Source organism: Tamandua tetradactyla, chromosome 18 (genome assembly GCF_023851605.1).
Source record: "Tamandua tetradactyla isolate mTamTet1 chromosome 18, mTamTet1.pri, whole genome shotgun sequence".
NCBI classification, from domain to species: Eukaryota; Metazoa; Chordata; class Mammalia; order Pilosa; family Myrmecophagidae; genus Tamandua; species Tamandua tetradactyla.
In genome coordinates this window covers 65,645,424-65,665,546 of record NC_135344.1, presented here as the reverse complement: position 1 = coordinate 65,665,546, position 20,123 = coordinate 65,645,424, and the positions used below count along the sequence as shown (strand labels likewise).

General features: G+C 35.7%; 1 protein-coding gene across 8 annotated transcripts in view; it reads left to right on the top strand.

Moving 5' to 3' along the window:
* Window positions 1-20,123, top strand: part of METTL4 (methyltransferase 4, N6-adenosine) — a 159,120-nt gene that overhangs the window by 27,937 nt on the left and 111,060 nt on the right. For 6 of the 8 annotated variants that reach the window (XM_077135869.1, XM_077135866.1, XM_077135864.1 and 3 more), the window contains 4 exons: window positions 4,741-4,915; window positions 7,788-7,894; window positions 8,270-8,361; window positions 12,677-12,853. In XM_077135869.1, coding sequence (XP_076991984.1) covers window positions 4,741-4,915; window positions 7,788-7,894; window positions 8,270-8,361; window positions 12,677-12,837 — 535 coding nt within the window. In that variant the 3' untranslated portion in view covers window positions 12,838-12,853. Of the gene's footprint in view, window positions 1-4,740; window positions 4,916-7,787; window positions 7,895-8,269; window positions 8,362-12,676; window positions 12,854-20,123 lie in introns of those variants that run through there. The other 2 variants (XM_077135870.1, XM_077135871.1) reach the window with 1 other exon arrangement.

Below are 20,123 nucleotides of genomic sequence, written 5' to 3'. Positions count from 1 at the left end.
ATGTAGTGGAGAGGCTGGAGGGAACTGCCTGAAAATGTAGAGCTGTGTTCCAGTAGCCATGTTTCTTGATGATGACTGAACAATGATATCGCTTTCACAATGTGACTCTGTGAATGTGAAAACCTTGTGTCTGATGCTCCTTTTAGCTACCATATCAACAAAAGAGTAGAACATATGGAATAAAAATAAATAATAGGTGGAACAAATGTTAAAATAAATTTAGTTTGAAATGCTAGTGGTAAATGAAAGCGAGGGGTAAGGGGTATGGTATGTATAACTTTTTTTTCTCTATTATCGTTTTATTTCTTTTTCTGTTGTCTTTTTATTTCTTTTTCTAAATCGATGCAAATGTTCTAAGAAATGATGAATATGCAACTATGTGATGATATTAAGAATTACTGATTATATATGTAGAATGGAATGATATCTTAATGTTTTGTTTGTTAATTTTTTTAATAAATAAAAAAAGTTAAAAAAAGAAGTCTTTAGTAAGTTTAAAGTCTATGGTAAGTTCAGTGTCTGGGCTTTTTCAGGGACTGTTTCTACTGGCTGCTCTTTTTCTTGGGTATGGGCCATTATTTCATGTTTCTTTGCATAGCTTATAATTTTTTTACTGAACACTGGACATTTTGAATAATATAATGTGACAACTGTGGAAATTAGGTCTTCCATCCTCCCCATGGTTTGTTGTTGATACTTGTAGTTGTTTTCCTTTGTTTTTTTAGTATTTTTTGAACTAATTTTATGAAATCTTTATTCTTCGCTATGTGTGCTTATTCACATTTTAGTGTTCAGATAATGTTTTTGTAGAAAACCTCATAAGGATGGTTAGGATATTGATAAATTATATAGACTACTTCTTTGCTTCTCATTGTTAGAGAATAAAGTATTAAGTTAAAAAGAATCAGAGAGGCCAATTCTGTAATCTTCTTTAGTAATATGTTCCAGTTTTCTCCAAGAATTACTTTATAAAATAGCTAGCTTAAATTTCTTTTTTTTAAAATGAAAGTGGATAATTTCTGTATGCTGTTCTTGAATACTCCATAGAAGTTTTGCAAAAGTAAACAAATATTTGATTATAATTAATAGTATCTTAGGGATTTTTATAATTCTGAATAGATTCCTTCTTTTTATCACATTTTATGATAGCTTTCCAGAGCATATTTAAATATCTTGTAGGCATATATTTATGATCTCTCAAAGTACCATCTACTATGTTACTTCTTTTCCTCACCTTATGGGTTTTGAAAATTTCAAGCTTTCAGAAATGTTGAAGTATGATGCATGAATATCAAATTACCTTTCAGCTAGGTTAATCAGTTATTAACATTTTACCACATTTGTGCTCATTTTCTCTCTCTCCATCTCTGTTTTCATTCCTGATCTCGCAAGCATTATGATTTCACCCACAAATGCTTTAGCTGTATGTCCTGAGAAGAAGGAATCTCTACTACATAACTAATATCATTGTCCCCAAAAGTTAACAGTGATAATGTAGAACACATTCAGATTTCCCCACTTAATCAGTATAGCGTCCTTTATAGCTGTATTTTGTTTTCCAGATCCATGTTCCCATCAAGGATCACTCATTACGCTCACCTTTTATGTTTCTTTAGTTCCTTTAATACAGAACAGTCTCTGAGCCATTTTTTATTCCGGAGTCATTTTTTAAATCTCTCACGACATTGAAATTTTTGAAATTTTTAAAATTGTTTCATAGATATCCTGCAACTTAGATTTGCCTGATTATTTTCTCATGATTAGATTCAGATTAAACATTTTTGGCAGGAATGCAACGCAGATGGTAGTGCTGCACACTTTTTACCGCACCACGTGAAGATTTGCCTTTTGGAATTTGCTCTGATTTCCCATGAAATTAGAAGAGGTTTGAGTACCCTTCCTTCCCTTCCAAGGATCAACCCAATTAAGTTAAGGCAGTCAAGAAATTTGTAGTTATTGAAACCATTAGCAAGTCCAGTTTTGACTTGATAGTCTTTATAGTACTGCAAACGTATTCATTTGAAGTCGTTTTAACCACAAAAAATGCTAGTTTCCTGGAAGGGCGCTAACCTAGATGCCAGGAAACTTAAGGTACTTGAGATCTGTTCTTTTATTCATTTGTTTGTTTATTTAAGAAATATTTATTAATCACTTGCTGATATCATACTGTTAGCAGGTGGAAACACTTGATTCCAGCATTTGTTGCGTTTCGTTATTAGGACGTCATTCATGTTTCTAGAGCAGGTATAAATAGTAGAAGCCTTATTAAAGCCAACTGAAGAATAAATAAATAGAAGAAAAGTAGAAAGACCAAGTGCATATGATTCCTTAGCTTAGCTCTGAAAGGAAGGTGACCGAATTGATCGAATTTCTCTTTTCTTTCTCCCTCTTTTCTCTTTATGCCTCCCTCCCTCCTCTTCCTTTTTATCTTCTTCTTTTAAAATCAAATAGGATAAGCATATTTATAGGCTGAGGGTAAGGAATTAGTAGAGGTGTTGAAAATACAGAAGGAGAGGAATAATTGGCATTACAATATATTAGAAGATAGTCGTAAGAGACCACAGCTGGAGTGATGACCTTTAAGTAGGTGAAGATATGCCATTTCCTTTGAGAGGTAATCCCTAGAAGTAGATAAGTGAAGATGTGTAGAGGAAGGTGAGGTAGTTGGCCTTTTATGTCTTTGTGTTCCTGACCTATGAGTTAAATTCATCTACCTAGCATAAATTTGGTTAAGAGATGTCATGCAGGTTTGTAGCAGTTTACCAAGGATAAGTAAAATAACTGTTGAGTATTTTGAGAGCAGTAAATGTTTATTGACCATAACTTGCAATTCTATATGTTTTCCACCAGATTTTCCCAGTATGAAGAAGTTGAGTTAAATTATGGTATAATTTAGGATTGGAGGTTTTGCAGGAATGGTAGGGCTGAAGGATAAAGGGAGGTTGGGAGTTGACCGTGTTAGCAATGAAATGATTGGTGATCAGTAGTCTATAAGGAAGAGGAGAAAGGGCAGTTAGGAAGAAACTTACAGACTCAGTGAAGTGCGGGAATGGGACACTGGGTTCCTTGATAAGGTTAAAGAATAAGGGAGGGTCAGGAGATTGTGGCCAGAAATTGATGTTTAAGGTTTCAGAGATGGAGCAAGTCTGGGTGATGACAAGATCCAGGATACAGCCATTGGAATGGATTATTGAAGTGGGATGAATGCAGTTGTATTTGTTTAGGTAAAGGCTAGTTGAGCTCTGCACATCAAATGGATTGTGCTTTGAAACTACCTTGGATAATGGCAAGATTTATGTTGGTAAGTGTCTATTAGTCAGGGTACGCTAAGAGAAAAAGAATTGACAGGGTTAACATTTGTAAATATTAAGAGATTTATTATAGGAATTGGCTCTTGCAATCAGGGAGCTGGCAAGTCTAAATTCCTTAGGGCAGATGTTAAGTTGGACAGTCAGTGCAGATGAGTTGAAATCCCCAGGGACTCTGAAGAAGGTGGTGATGAATTCTTCAGGAGATGTCAGCTGTGTGGAGAAGAGAAAGAAATTCTTTCTGCCTGCTGAAATCATCGGTTCTCCCTTTAATACCTTCAGCTGATTGGATGAGGAGGCTTCTCTCATTGCTGAAGGCATTCTCCTTTGTTACATTTCAGGTGTAATCAGCCATAGATTCATTCGGCTGAGTGAAGATTTAAATCTACAAAACACCCTCATAGTCATAATCAGGCTTGCTTGACCAAACAACTGGACACCGTAAGTTCAGTTCATGTGTCAATTTGGCTAGGTTATGGTGAGGTGTCGGGATCTCAGAGATTAAATCCTCATTGAGTATGGAGAGTGAGGATGAAATGAATTCAATAAGGAAGATTAGAGGCTAATGTAGCTTCAAAGAGAAGGGGCTTTTATGCAAAGGGGTACGAGTTATAGTCTGGCAACAGCAGTGGGAGCTAGGAGAATACTGGCCTCTCTCCTCTCTCGTGTGCGTTGGGTGTTGTAGACAGGACCACATTTGATTGGATATGTAGAGCAAGTACATTCTAGGAAGAGAAAAACAGACTTCATAATATTAGTGGCCAAGAGGTGCAAGGCTATAGAACTTTCTATTTTTCATGAAAGGATGAGGGTTTCAGAAAGCCCAGTGCAATTGATTGGGAAGGAGAAAAGAAGCAGGATGACAGGTTGAGGGTTGAAAATAACAATGGTTAGGTGATGAGGATGGGTGAGATGGAGCCAGAATTTTGAGCTGGGTTTGAGTATTATAGGGATACAAGAAGCTTTGTTGAGATAATTTTGCTTTAGCATTACCAGCTTTACCTTGTTGGGTGTCAGGTCAACTCTGTTTAGTGTCAGGTAAGGCCTTCAGGTTTTGGCTTGGGTTCTTGAGAAAGTTTCAAGGTGACAGGGCCTCTCCATAGAATATAAAGATTATGGGATCCAAGAAATAATTTCTGCTTAATATTGAATGAGAGAAAAGTATGTCTTAAATATTAGTGAAATTATTGAAATGCAATGTATTTAGAAGTGATAGGAAAGTAATAATAAGTAAAAACGAAAACGGTCATCAGTTCTGACCTGTGTTTAAAATTGTGTCCACTGGGTGTCACTGTGGGTTCACATTTAGCTACCCTAATAGTTATTAAAGGAGCTTTGTGTTTGTGGTTAATGTTACATAGGTCTTCTCTGTGGTTAGTTTTCTTTGTTGCAGTGATTTTTTTCTCTCTTTTTTTTTTTTGTTTGCTTTTAGGTACAGTTATTTATCACCATTTCAGATAAAGCAGATACCTATCCCTAAGCTGGCTGCTCCAGACTGTCTTGTGATTACTTGGGTGACCAATAGACAGAAGCACCTGCGTTTTGTAAAGGAAGAACTTTATCCCTTTTGGTCTGTGGAGGTAGTTGCTGAATGGCACTGGGTAAAAGTAAGTTCAGAAGTTAACTTGCTAGTGTAGTATAATATATGTCACATAAAGGTAGACCTGCTTTTTAATGCTTAACATGTTACTGCTTTACTCCTTCAACATGGCCTAATTAAAACTTTTACTTCACTGCTAAACACTTTTATCTTCTTATCCTCAAGGTTTTTACTTGTTTCTTCAGTATCTTTTTGTAGTAGGTCCTGCAGAAATGGCCTTGAGTAATCACTCAGAGTGAAATTTGAAAATACTCTGACGTCTGTAGTTTTAAAAATAAACAAACAGGACTTTGGGGCACCTCTCCATCCCTAAATATAGAAATAGTTTTATCTTTCATTGTCTTCCCTTCTGTAAAACACACGCAATTTTAGTCATCCTTTGTGACTTCCTTTTGTTTTTCTTCTTATGTTTTTATTTTGATGCTGCTGAGGATGGCAGGGAGAAGAGCAGAGTAACCCAGTATGGAGGGGGTGGGAAGATGCCAGAACTGAGAACCATTTATGCTTCATTTAAGTCCTTAGTGCTGCACATGCTGCAGTGCCTATTTTTAAAAGAAATGATTCCAGGCTGAGCCCCCAGTCTTGGGGATTTTGTTCATATGAAACTTAACCCCAAAAAGGATAGGTCAAGTCTACTTAAAATTTAGGCCTAAGAGTCACCTCCAAGAGAGCCTCTTTTGTTGCTCAGATGTGGCCTCTCTCTCCAGCCAACATGACGAGCAGTCTCACCACCTTCCCCCTGTCTACGTGGGACATGACCAGGGGTGTGGACTTTCCTGGCAACGTGGGACAGAGATCCTAGAGTGAGCTGAGACTCAGCATCAAGGGATTCAGAAAAACCCTAGAATGAGCTGAGATTTAGCATCAAGGGATTAAAAAAATCTTCTCGACCAAAAAGGGGAAAAGTGAAATGAGACAAAGTGTCAATGGCTGAGAGATTCCAGAGTCGAGAGGTTATCCTGGAGGTTATTCTTAAGCATTAAGTAGATATCATCTTGTTATTCAAGATGTAATGGAGAGGCTGGAGGGAACTGCCTGAAAATGTAGGGCTGTGTTCCAGTAGCCATGTTTCTTGAGGATGATTGAATAATGATACAGCTGTCACAGTGTGACTGTGTGATTGTGAAAACCTGGTGTCCGATGCTCCTTTTATGTACCTTGAAATGAGTAGAACATATGGAATAAAAAGAAATAATGGGGGGGAAAGAAATGATTCCAACTCTAGGGTTGCTTGAATGGTCTTTAATATCTCTGCTTGCTATGAGGACACTGAAAAAAAATAAACAGAAAAATGAGGCATCAGTTCCGAGTTCGTTGGGCATCCTTTTAAAGATATATTATCCACTCATCTGGTTTCCATTGAAAGGTCTGCTAAATTTTAAAAAGATGAGCCAAATTATTATTAATGAAATGTTAATATTTATAGCTGGTGTATTCACATTAGACATAGTAGAGTTGTATTTTTATGTGCTTTTCTGGAATATCTTCTAAAGCTGCGTACATTGTTTATTTGCAGCTGTTTTATGGGACTTGGCAAACAGATTTACAGTTTATATTTTTGCTTTCATGATGTACCTCTGGTCTTAGATTTCGTTGGTTTAGTGGAGAGCCGTGGCAGGAATAGAACACCCCTTTCTACGCTGCCTCTTCTGATAGACTTCTGATAGACTGGGGCCCCTGTCGGAACGTCGCCTTCTGATATCAAAACCAGTAAAATGTTAACACATACCAATTAAGACTATTCCTCTGTAGTAGTAACCAGTTCTAAGAGATGGTATATAAACGGGTTATAGATAATACCAGAGTAAAGCCAAAATGCAGAATATTCTATGAAACATTTATTAGGTGTTACACATATTGTTATAACAGAGGAGTAATCTGCATTGAGTATAAAGGATATTCAAAGAATAAGAATTTTCCAGTGTTCATACAGCACTATGTGTGAGAAATACTGTGTCTGATGACTGTATAGGAGATAAAAAGATGTTCTGATCACTGATTTGGTTTTGCAGTACCTCAATATAGGGTAGAAATTTCCATAGATAATAGATATTAATATTCTGGGAATGGAAATATATATCCTCTATGGTAAATTAACAAATTGGCACTCATTATTAAATGTGCTTGAGTTTGATTCACTTGAGTGAGTCTTTGAGAATCTGATCACCCAAAGTGAAATGAGAGAATTGAATTTCTGAATTTGTGATGCCAAGAGCCAGTCTCTGAATCAGATGCTGTCTGTCTCATCAAAAACACCTGGTTTCTCTCCTGATGACAGTATTTAATGACAGGCTCTCTTTTAACGAGAAGAACATACTTTATAATGATCTAGTTAGTCACAGAGCATAGTAATCAGTAAATGTCATTTGTGTGGACAACTAAGTGAATTAACAATAACATAGTTTCCATGTTATTTTGTAAATATTTTGTAATTTTTAGAGCCGTACTGTTTAATAAGGTAGCCGCTCGTCACTTGTGGCTCTTCAGCCCTTGAAATGTGGCTCGTCCAAACTGAGATGTGCCATTAAGTATAAAATGCACACTGGATTTCAAAGAATTAATATGAAAAAAAGAATGTAACATATCTCATTAACGGTTTCTCAGTTGACTGTATGATGAAATGATAATAGTTTGGACATGTATCAAATACATAACTAAAATTAATCTTATATCATTCTTTTTAACTTTTTAATGTTGCTACTAGAAAATTTTAAATTACATGTATGTTGCTCACATTTGTGGCTTACATTATATTTTTACTGGACAGCGTTAGTGTAGAGGTTTAATTTTTTTTAATAGAAACTGTATAGTGATGGGAAAAAAAGGCTTTTTTCCTGTCTATTTACAGATACATATTTTTTCCTTCTTCATATTATCAGATCACCAGTTCAGGAGAGTTTGTGTTCCCATTAGATTCTCCACACAAAAAGCCTTACGAAGGTCTCATACTGGGGAGAGTTCGAGAAAAGACAGCTTTGCCATTAAGGTAGGAAATTATTTTTCAAATTATGTGTAAAAGAATTACATTTTACGGTTTTAAAAATTGTTAACAATAGTTGCATTGATTTTGCTTAATGTTTACATTTTTGAAAATTGTCCAGAGCAGAAAAGGACAAATGATATGGCACATGCAATTTTATATTACCTTTTGTTTTGTCTTGTGTGTAACTGTCAATAATGTAGAATGGGAAATCATAGGAAATGCCACAATATTTAAATTGTTGATTTCTTTATGTGTCTATTCTTCCACTTATTTTAAAGTCAGATACTGTTTGAAAGGGGGAAAAAATCAAGGCAACTGTGGCTTGTACATAAAAAATTGTTCTTTAAAATATAATTTACTTTCTTCTCTTTTAATTAGGAATGCAGATATAAAAGTGCTTCCCATTCCAGATCACAAATTGATTGTCAGTGTGCCCTGTACTCTTCACTCACATAAACCACCTCTTGCTGGTATGTTTCTGTAAAGTAGAATTGTTACTATTGTATGACTTTTGTAAAATTGAAAAAAGGATTGAATTTAGTATTAGAATGGTCTGGAAATTATTTGGAAATTAAATCAGATGTGTTTTTTAAAATAATGTTTTATAAATTTGAATCAGAATTCGTAGCAGAGTTTATGAAATAGAGTAGTGTTATGTTAGCTTAGTCTTTTCTGTTGTACAGTTTCTCAGGTCCCTTTACTGTCAGGTGCTCCCTGACACTGGCCTGATGTGACTCTGATGGGACACCCTGGGAACTATAGGCCAACTGTAGGGGGTTATTTTACTACCAGGGCTCTGTCCCTTGTTTGTTCTTGAACCGGGAGCTCAGAATAGCAGAGAGGTGGTTAGAATTCCCTTGATATTTGGTAGACGCTTTTAGTTTTATGTTTTTTTAAGAGGTTATATTGCTTTCCTATAACATTGGAAAGGTAATTGCTGCAGCCTACAATGTTCAGTAGTTTCATGCTTTAGTATGATGGTCATCATTTGAAGAAACTAAGCACATAGGAGTAGTGGAAAGATCTAGCTTTGGAGATTGACTGAGTTTGAATCCCGGCTCTGCTACTTAGTAGCTATGTTATCTTGGGCAAATTACTCTTTCCACTTCAGATTTCTCATTGAAAGAGGGAATAAAGATATTTAATTTTTCAGAGTTGTAGGGATTGGTTATAATATATTTAAGTCTGTGACATACAGTAGAAGCTCATTAAATGCTATGTTTTTCAAGGGAGTGTTTTCAAAAATAGGAATTTAAGTCCTTGAAGGATACTGATTTTGATTTTCAAAGTTTACTTTTCAATGAATTTCTTCTGTAATAAAAATTTTATAAATTTGATGAATCCGTTTTAAAAACAAAACAAAACAGAAAGCAGACTCATCCAAGCTGCCATTGAAAAAAAGTACAGGTAACCCGTCGTATTATTCTGCAGACGATTAGTTAGTGCATGAAGTAGGATACGTAGGAAAATGAACTGAATTTTCCAGGTACAAATTCCCAAGAGAATTTTTATTGGTAATCCTCAGGATTTCTGTCTTCTTAATTTGCTTATGCAGAAGAGTTCTTCATGATATTACTTTATTTGAGAAGTATTCAAATATCGACCTGGTGATCTATCTGCTCTTTGACTTAAGAGATTTTCAATAAGTAATTGCTTTCGAACTTTGGACCGTCATAGAGTCTTGAACATATAAATGTATAATTTAAATAAAAAGTGAGATTGTACTGTTCTTAGAGGAAAAAAAAAATGTTTGGCACTAATTATACTCTGTGTATGAAATCTAATTTGTATTCCACTCATTTGAATTTTTCTTTATCGTTTGGTGCTTAATTTAGCATTTTTTTTTTTTACATGGGCAGGCACTGGGAATCGAACCTGGGTCTCCTGCATGGCAGGCGAGAACTCTGGCTCCTGAGCTGCCGAGGCCTGCCCAGCATTTTGTTTTTGTTTTGTTTTGTTTTTTGGGTGAATGGTCTGGGAATTGAATCTGGGCCTCCTGCATGAAAGGCGGGCATTCTAACCACTAAACTACCCGTGCCCCCAGCATTTTGTTTTAAAGATTATATTTTTACTTCCAAAAATCCAAAAGCTAAAACCCCAAACCTTTGATTTCTAAGTGTTAATTAAACTATTCTCAATTCCTTTAAAATAGAATGAAATTATATTTAAATATTAGCCTTAAAAGAAAAGATTTTAAAATAGTGAATAAAAATTAGTTTTGCCCTGAAGCATTACAGCCATATGAAATGCATTATTGCCATATTGCCAGTAGATAGCAGCACAGGTACATTTTTAGGATCGAGAACATCTAAAAACAAAAGTTTGAGTTGGGGAAGAAATCTGGATGCCTCGATATATGTAACTCATGTTTTTATTTTTTCTTTCTTTCTTTTTTTTTTTTTGGCATGGGTAGGCACCGGGAATAGAACCCGGGTCTCCGGCCTGGCAGGCGAGAACTCTGCCATTGAGCCACCATGGCCCGCCTTGTAACTCATGTTTTGGTTAAGTAATGTTAGACAAATAATACTTGTAATAACTTATCTTTGAATTGATAAGCAATTGTATAGCAAGTGCATATATTGCATGTGTACTGAAGGTAGTGATTTATTCTCTTGATTAGATACTGGAGGTACAAATTAAAGCTATCAGGAAGCAACTTTCAGATTTCTGCAATATATTTTACTCTGAAGTCATAGCTCTAGGGATTTTGGGATAATACATGTTTATTATTATCCCAATAATGCTTATAGCTTTTACATGCAAATGTTTTTAAACTGCTTAATGCAAATTCATAAAATGAAATGTTCTCACTCTAGTTTTGCCTCTAGAAACATTAAGATTTTAAAAAAAGTTTAATAGGTTATTTCTGCTCCAAAAGCATACATGCACATTGGTGAAACATTACATTTGAAAATGATACATTTACTCTATTTTTAAGGTTAGAAACATTTTTCTGTAGATTGAAAGCTAAGCCATCAAGAGCTATAGCTTACAGCATAATATTTATAAAAGTGTAAAGTTTATATTATATTGTATTTATATGTTATTTTCATTCATTTGCTTTTAAATAGTTATATGAGGTTAACAATATAAAGTCATGACTTCTTGATTTTTTATTTTTCTTAACTAGAAAGGAAAAGAACATGCAAAAATATCTTATTACATTGAGTTAGTGGGACGGTGGTAAATGGGTATAGGTTTGTATATATTTTTCAACTCCAAATGCCCGGCCATCTTTTTTCCATTAGATTGTGCATTCTTATAAAACATGGATATTCTTTTTCTTTTGTTAAATCCCTATTGCATTGATTATAGTAGGTGTTCAGAATAGTAAATATTTTTGACTATTTGATTGTAGTGTTAACTTTCAAAATAGGATTGCTAGCATTTTTGTACCAGAAAACTGTACAAATAAGCAAAAACAAACAGAACGTTATTTCAATATAACCTTAGACCACTTAAAAGTGAATCGAAGCAGGTAAGGCATTAAATTCATGGAGAAAAGAATGGAAAAGTATTACAGGATATTGTCCTCTAAGACTCTGGGGAAATCATTTTCTTTCAGATTTAGTGGCATTTCATTAAATACTTATGAAAGGACTAGAGGTCTTCATGTTGGCATCTCCTAAAATCTATCAAAACCCAAATATGAGTTCCAATAAAATTATGGATGAATACCTTTAATTCTTCTTTGCTATTTGATAAACAAGACCAGTGATTTGAAACAAATAAACAATAATTTTTTTCTGCCAGCAATTGAAAAACATTATGAAGATTATGTTTTATATATGTCTGTGATATACATACTTGATATATTGTCTTTTATACCTTCACCTGTATCAAGTAATAAGGAACCCTTATCATTTTGAAAGGGAATTTAATAGATTTCTTCCAAGTTCAGTCTTATATAACAATTAAGAACTATATTTTACGTCTTCTAGTGACTTTTCTTCCCTGAATATCATTTTCATACACAGTTCCTATAATGGGGTTAGTATAGCTAACCTGCAACATGATCCAGTTTAGATCTATGTGAGTATTTGTCATCCAAATGAACATTAGCTTAAAAATGTTTTTATGGTATTCTTTGCTTTCTTTCAGTCTATATTATGGAGCTGTTTAGCCAACATATATATCAGGTACCTTTTCCTAAACAAAATGTAATTTTCAGTAGTTATTACTATTTTGAATAAAGGTTACCTAATGAAATAATATGGTAAAATTTTAGGTCAAGAAACATCTATAATTTGAACTTGAAGGAAAGTTCTGGGTACTACCAAAGAATAAGGGGGTTATAATTCTGAATTTTTCTATGTGAATCTAACTCTTCATTTACTATACATTCACTAAATTGTATGTTTGCAAAGAGATTTATGTTTTATCTTAGTTTTTTTCGGAGGGCTGTCTTTGTAGACTTTTTTTCATGCATGGATTACATTTATTAAAAAGTAAATTAAGTTAGTACTCAGGAGATGATATGTCAGCAGTATTGGAAAATTGAAAACTCACTTTTGTGGGTGTTAAAATGCTCATTTCTCATCTACGAATGAAAACCAATAAATTAGGACCGCTAAAAGTTCTGATGGTTATTGTTCCCAATCTCGTGTGCGCTTAGTTCAAGTGACTTTCTAACTATAAATAGTGAAGCCTGTTAATGAAATCCTTGAAATTAATTTGCTGTCTTTTTTTAATGCACCATTCCCCTTTTTCCTACTCTAACTGCTGAAAGGAAATATATTCCTTTCCTCTTGATAATCTTTGTGTTTTTCTCTTTTTTTTGGACAGAGGTTCTAAAAGACTATATCAAACCAGATGGGGAGTATTTGGAATTGTTTGCTCGAAACTTACAGCCAGGCTGGACTAGTTGGGGCAATGAAGTTCTCAGATTTCAGCACGTGGATTGTTTTATTGCTCTGGAGTCTGGAAGTGACTATGATCTTGATTAAAGGAATGATTTTTTTATTTTCAGTTTCCTGTTACCTGTTTTCCTTTCACTCTCACTCATTCATTTTCATTTGCTTAGACGTATAAATAGGGCTTTTCTTTTTTTAAGCAAAATGACCATAAATGATTAGCCTTCATGTAATTTTGAGATGAACTTTACTTCAGTTGCTCTAGTATTCCACATTATTCTAGACTTTTTACAAATAAAGAGGTCAGCAGAAGGCAAAGCTATTCTATTCAAGAAGTTCAGAAAGCATACGCTATGGACCAGAGGTCATAATCTTGCCTGTGGATATATTTTGTCTGCCCTGTATAGTGTTGGTTAAAAAAAGAAAAAAAAAAATTGAGCCATTAATCTAAAATATCAGGAAGTTACATGTAAAATCCAGATTTTTTTCTTCTCTTTACATGTTTGATGCCCTGGCTCTACCAAGGCCTGTATTCTATCATGACATCAGCTGCTGGATCTAGTGGTGGCTGCTCACTTCAGAAGGGAGGGCTGTGCAGGCTCCAGTTTATCCCAGTACCACCTCCTCCATTTAATTTATGTTATGTAATTAACCCCTGTGTGATCTGAATTTGCAGCTTGTAGTATGCTGTTATATTCTGGAAAAAATATCCTAAGACCTGCCAAGAACTGCATCAGTATATTGAGTTTATGTAGTTTTAAGAGGGTTTTCAGTTGCACAAAGATCACTTTTCAAATACTTTCTAATTCTGCTTGCTTTTCTTAGAAGAAAATAAAAAAGCATTTCTTAAAAATGTAAACATTGTTTATGATTGTGATAAAGTATTAATGCACATGTTGATACTTGTCTACCAAATGAAATGTTTTGACTGAAATACTTTAAAAAGCATACTGATTTATATATCACCTTTTTTTAAAGAATTGAACCATAATTTTCACATAAAGAAATTCTCCAGTTTCCATTATAGATTTCAGTGAGTTTTGAAAGTGGATAGGGATCACTATAATCATGATATAGAATATTTTCTTCACTCCCAAAACTTCCCATGTGCTTGCAGTTAGCCCCCCCTTCCTCTGACTTCTAGCAAACAATGATCTGTTTTCTATTACTAGTTTTGCTATTTTAGAATTTCATGTAAATGGAATTATATAGTATGTACACTGTGTGTCTGGCTTCTTTAACCTAGCATTTTGAGTAAAAATATTTATACTATTTACAGATTTATCTGTAAATATTTGTCGTCTAAGTAAAATGTTAAACTGAATGATTCTTTGACAAGCTGGCCAATTTATTTATTGATTTTATAAAAGAAAAATGTGTTCTGTTTGAAGTTTGTTCATCCTTTGAGTATTGAGTACGCTGTCATAGGATTTACTTTGTATTTATAGAGGTATCCTGACGTGTTATTTAAAAGGAAAAGGGTATTAACTTGAAGCAAACTTTTCTTACAACTTCATTGGAAACTCTTTTCAGCTTCTTGTGGTGTTTATAGACTTTATATAGTTTTCAGAAACATTTCATCCTTACCATGTGTTTGGACTTTCATTTTTGCATCATAAATAAATAGGAGAGCAAAAGAGAGACACATTTTTATTCAATGAGTCTTAGCTCGCTTCTAAATTTACAACCTTCAGGCCTTGTTTGTAATACCTCTTTAATTATTGGGCTACTTTTTGAACCAAGGATGATTCTGGAGAATATGTGTTTCTCATATACCTTGTGAGAACCAAAATGCAGGGGTAAAGCATTGAACTTTGACTTCATTACCACTGAACTTCTTTACGACTGACCTAATGAACCTACATATTATAAGACATTTTCATTCAGGGCTTTTTATATTATCTTTATAACTTGTAAGAGTTTTCTTTTCTTTTTTACTACTATCCTCTTTTAATAGGTTTTAGATCTTTTAAAAAGACTCTTGGTAAAGTTCGGGTAAGGGAAAAGAACTAACATTTACTGAGTAGTATGTTTGTCTGTGCTATGCTCTTTACATATTTTATTGTATTTAACTTATCCAGCCCTGTGAGATAAATATTATCCACATTTAATTGAGAAAACTGAGGTTCCGGGAGACCATTTTGTCTCCCAGACACACAGTATTATGATAATAAGTATTGTAGCTGGGATTAGAATGCATGGCTTCGTGACGCCAAACCCATGCTGTAGTGCGGTTTGGCCCAACCGCTAAGCTATCGGGGACCCTCTACTCCTCAGCTTCTCACTGCTTGCTAGACGACACTGCCGCACGCAGAAAAGGGGCTCGAGCCGGGGGTCTGGGTCCAAGGGGCGCGCGCAGGAGACCTCGCTGCGGGTCTAAAGGACTGGAGGCCGAGTCAATTAAGGCATGAAGCGAGGTAGCTTTATTCTTGGTAGACACTTATGCCAGGGCCGCCAGAAGCTAAAGACCTCGAGGCTTGAGGAGCCCTGGATTATATACAGTTTGAGGAGAGGCGGAGTTAGGGCGTGGCCTCCAGGGGAGGGTAGCCAATCACACAGGGAGGACGGATGAGTGACTGTGCCCATAGAGATGCTGTTCCTGAGTGTACCCGTAGCAGAGGATGTTGGGTAGGTGGAGGACTAAGGAGAAGGCCAGTAGGGTTAGAGAGACAAGGCTGCATCATCACTAGTCGCTGGTGAGGCTTGTAATTCAGAGGCTTAGAAGAACCGTACGTGCCGAAATGGCGAGGGAGGGAGAGAAAGAGACTAAGCCACCAGGCCAAGAATAAAATTATGCCACACTGTAGTTTGCATAAGAACATGGAAGATGGAGCAAATGACTAAGATTTCTAAAGTATCATCACTGTATTATATATACCCTGTTCTCTTTACCTCTAGAATATGGTTTTGCTTGGATTTGTTCCAGAAGCCACAGAATCATGATGGTTACCCAGGGCTACCCACGCACACACAAAATAAAGCCTTTCAGCCTTTTTGTCACCACATGATTAATGGCCAGCCCCACTCAAGAAATTTTGGGGAATTGTGCTCCATAAGATCATGTCTAAGAATTCATAACTTTTCTCTTGGCCTTTTGTTACCCTTCCAGATAGGTCTACTAGAGTTAAACATCAACATTTACCTACTCTTTTGAAAGTGATTCTTTTTAACTTGATCCTTTTTTCACTTGTCTGTCTTTCTTGCTCAGCCTTTGTTTGTACCCTGTGGTCAATGTTTAGCTTAGTTTCTTTTAGTTCTCTTTGCCTCTGTAGGAGCAAGTTCTTTTGTATATACAAAGCAGTATCTTCAGTGTGGCAGCCTGTGCAGTTTGAAGCCAACTTTTTCGTTTACTGGTTTCTGATCTTGGGCAAATTAACTAAGTGTCTAAGCCTCAGTTTCCCCATCCACTGGCTTCTGATCTTGGGCAGATTAACTAAGTGTCTAAGCCTCAGTTTCCCCATCCATAGATTGGATGGGACAATAATAAGACTGACCTCATAGGGTTGTTATGAAGATTAAATGAGTTTATACATTTAAGGCATTTAGAAGAGTGCTTGTAGTATTTTAAGCACTGCATAAGTGCTAGGTATGATTATGATTTTTGGTCCCTTGCATATTTTTCAATTTCAGGTCAAAAAGGTTCTTTTTACCATAATCTGGATTCTGATTCAGGATACTTAACTGATCCTGCCCATAGAGTTGTTGGTTTTTTTTGTGTAGTATATGGCAGGGTCACATTTCATTATTTTTCCATGTGAGTATTCCTTTATTGCAACACTATTTAGATTGAACTTTTTTTGTTTGTTTGCTTATTTGTTTATTTTTTGGGAAGTACATGGGCCAGGAATCCAAACCCGGGTCTCCTGCAAAGCAGGTGAGAGTTCTACCACTGAACTACCCTTGCACCCCACCCCCCATAGAGTTTTTTGATCCAAATGTCCTTTTTTCTTAATCTGGTTCTTAAAATCATATTTCCTAACCTGTATCTGATTTCAAACATAAGAAACTATGAAATCTTCCTTCATTCCTATGGTCATCCTACCTAAAATAAATGAAAACAAAACACAGGCCACAGGGCAGTGTGACAGTGCCTCAGTGGCAGAGTTCTCACCTACCATGCCGGAGATCTGGGTTCGATTCCCTCTGCCTTCCCATGTAAACAAAGCAAAACAAAACAAAACAAAACAAAAAGATAAAGGCCACATAGTGGTTTCATGCTTCAGCTCTTCTTTGCATACGGTTATGCTGATTCTGAGCTGAGTTGCTGCTCTCCTTTGCTCCTTGATGTCCATAGGTAGAAGTCTGATGTTTCGTTACTATCCAGGGCTTTCAATTCCCGTGCCACATCCATTTCATTTTGTAATAGATGTGTTAACATTTTTTTTTTTTTTACATGGGCAGGCACCCTTAATCGAACCCGGGTCCTCTGGCATGGAGGCAAGCGTCCTTGCCTGCTGAGCCACCGTGGCCTGCCCGATGTGTTAACATTTTGCTGAAGATGTCAGAAGTTTGATCTTTATGTGCTACCCAAGGGTTTTTCTTGTTGACTAGGGCACAGTTTAGTTAAATGAGACCTGTTTCTTTACATGATCTGAAAGGCAGCAGTGGGGAATAGGTTCCCCCTCTTGGATATCAGCATTTGAGGGATTGTGGTCTTCTTGGAAGAGGACTAATACAAAAAGGCATGTCCATCATTCTGGGAGATAAGTCTGCATTTAGTTGGTCTGACTTTTGACGATGTCCTTGCTCTGTCCTTGCTATAGCTTTTGTCAATCTTATTCTTTTGTAGTCCCCCAACTTCCAAGACCAATGCATCCTTTTCAGAAAATCCCAGATCCCTGGATCTTGTCTTTTCAGCCTCACATACCTACCTTCTGTGTGTTCAACTTCAGTGAGACATTGGGTTTTCAGCTGACTGTGACTCAGAGGATTATAATCACCTTCAGGGTCTTCCCCTCCCTGACAGTGCTGTCTCATTCACCCCATTTGACTCTTACCATGTATCATGGGCCAGCCATACCCAGGTAAGCACCATAACACTTTGTAGAATGCTTTGGTCACCAGAGTGATTTTACTTTAATCATCTTATTTATCCTCAAAACAATCCTATGAAATAGTTATGAGGGAACAGTTTGTAGAGGTTAGCTGACACAACTAGCAAGTGACAACCAAGACTTGAATTCTGTTCTCTTGATTCCTAAGTTAAGGCATTTTATATGGTGTCATGTTTGCTAATGAACCTGGTATCTCAATACTAGGCACATCAGCTGCTTATTAGAGAGTCCATTGTGTAACCTAGAGTAAATTTAGGGTGATTCATATATAATCATCTAAACCCACCTTTCTCAATATACAATATCATCTGTCTTGCGTCTCTCACCAAGGCAGATTCACATAATATTTTCATTTAGAAATTTAATGACATTAGTTGAACTGATGGCCTTTGTGCCGCTCAGGGTCATTCGGAATCAGATGGCGGTTGCTATACCTGTTGATATGAGCCATTGGCACATTTACCATCTACTGTTCAATCAGGCTTGGTATTTAAAATTCATATATTTAAGGAAACTCTTCTGCAGTATATTGATCTGAACTTGAAGGTGGCCATCCAAGTGGTTAGAAAGGGGAGAATGAAGGAAGGTGAGCACAAATGTGAATAATTTTATGCACTGTGGTGATCTGATACCCATGTTTGGTTGTATGGGTCAAAATGAAATTACAAAGTGGGCCTTAATTCATTGCTTTGTAGAAAGAACTACCATGATAACTCCATAACCAACTTTTTGTCCTCTAAATGTTCTTAGAGGTTATCCTAGACCTCTTGGGGCTTCAACCTCTTGGACTTTTTCAGTATCAATTTTCACATTCAGTTTTTGCCTAATCATTAAATCACTGTGATGCAACACTGGGATAACTTTGGATAACAGCTAAGATAAACAGATGGTTGTTTGCAGTATTAAGATGGTTTTTGGTCAGTATGTTTAAAGAAAGACATGATGCCTAGCCTGCTTTTTAGCTTCTAACACTACCCACATGTGTCCTGTGTGTACTATTTGCTGTCGCCTGCATTTAACCTCTGTGCTTGTTCTGCTGGTATTTTCTCTTCCAGAAAAACCTAGGCTTTCAGATTAACTGAGTCTACATATTGATTCCTGATATTTAGCTTCTGGGTGTCTTTGAACAATTACTTAAACTATCTTATCCTGGGTTTCCTTTTCTGAGAAATGAGAAGGATAATCCTTGTAGGATTATTATGAGGATAAACTGAAATAACATCTGAAAGTACCTACCTAGCGTGGGGCCAGGTACATAAAAGGTATTCAGTGTATATATTCATTTCTTTTTTTTTCCCCAGTTTTTCTGGCAACACCTCTTATTTCACAATTGGCTTTTTAAAAAGAGTTTTTTATTTTGGACTAATTTTAAACTTGCAAAAAAAGAGGCAAAAACAGTACAGAGAGTTTCCATGTATCTCTCACCAAGGCAGATTCACTTTTAAATGTAATCTCTGTGAAACCTACCACTATTTTGTAGTCAAATGTTATCTTTCTTTTTTTTTTAATTTAAAGCAGTTTTGCTGAGATATATTCACATACCAAATTATTCATCTAATGTGTACAGTCAGTGGCTTTTAGTATAATCACAGAGCTGTGCATTCATCACCCTAATCGATTAATTTTTAGAACATTTTCATTATTTCAAAAAGAAAAAGCCCTATACCCTTTAGCATTCACCTCTCAATCCCTCTATAGCCACTAATATAATTCTATTTCTATAAATGTATTTATATTTACATTTTATGTGAATGTAATTATGCAATATGTAGCAATTTGTGTCTGGTTTCTTTCAGTTAGCATAATATATTATTAAAATTATTGTTATTTTTGAATTAGGTTGTAAGTTAACAGAAAAGCCATGTAAATAATACAGTGTTCCCATATACCCCTAGTTATTGGCACTTTGCATTAGTGTGGTACCTTTGTTGCAGTCGCTGCAAGAATATTAAAATATTACCATTAACATAGTCCACAGTTTATTTTAGGTGTATTTTTCCCGTATACCACCTTATTACTAACATCTTGTAATAGTATCATATATTTGTAGTAATTCATGAAAGAACATTCTTGTGTTTGTACTATTAATCACAGTCTGTTGTCCACAACAGAGTTTATTGTGTTGTGCAGCCCCAAGTTTTATCTTCTAACTTACCTTCTATTAACGTGTACAACCCCAAACTTTCTCTAACAGCCATCTTTGCCAACATAATTCAGTGCTGTTGATTACGCTTGCAGTTATGTGCTAGTATCACCACTGTCCATTTACAAACATTTTTTTATCAACCTAGATAGAAATACTGTACAAATTAAGCATCAGCTCCC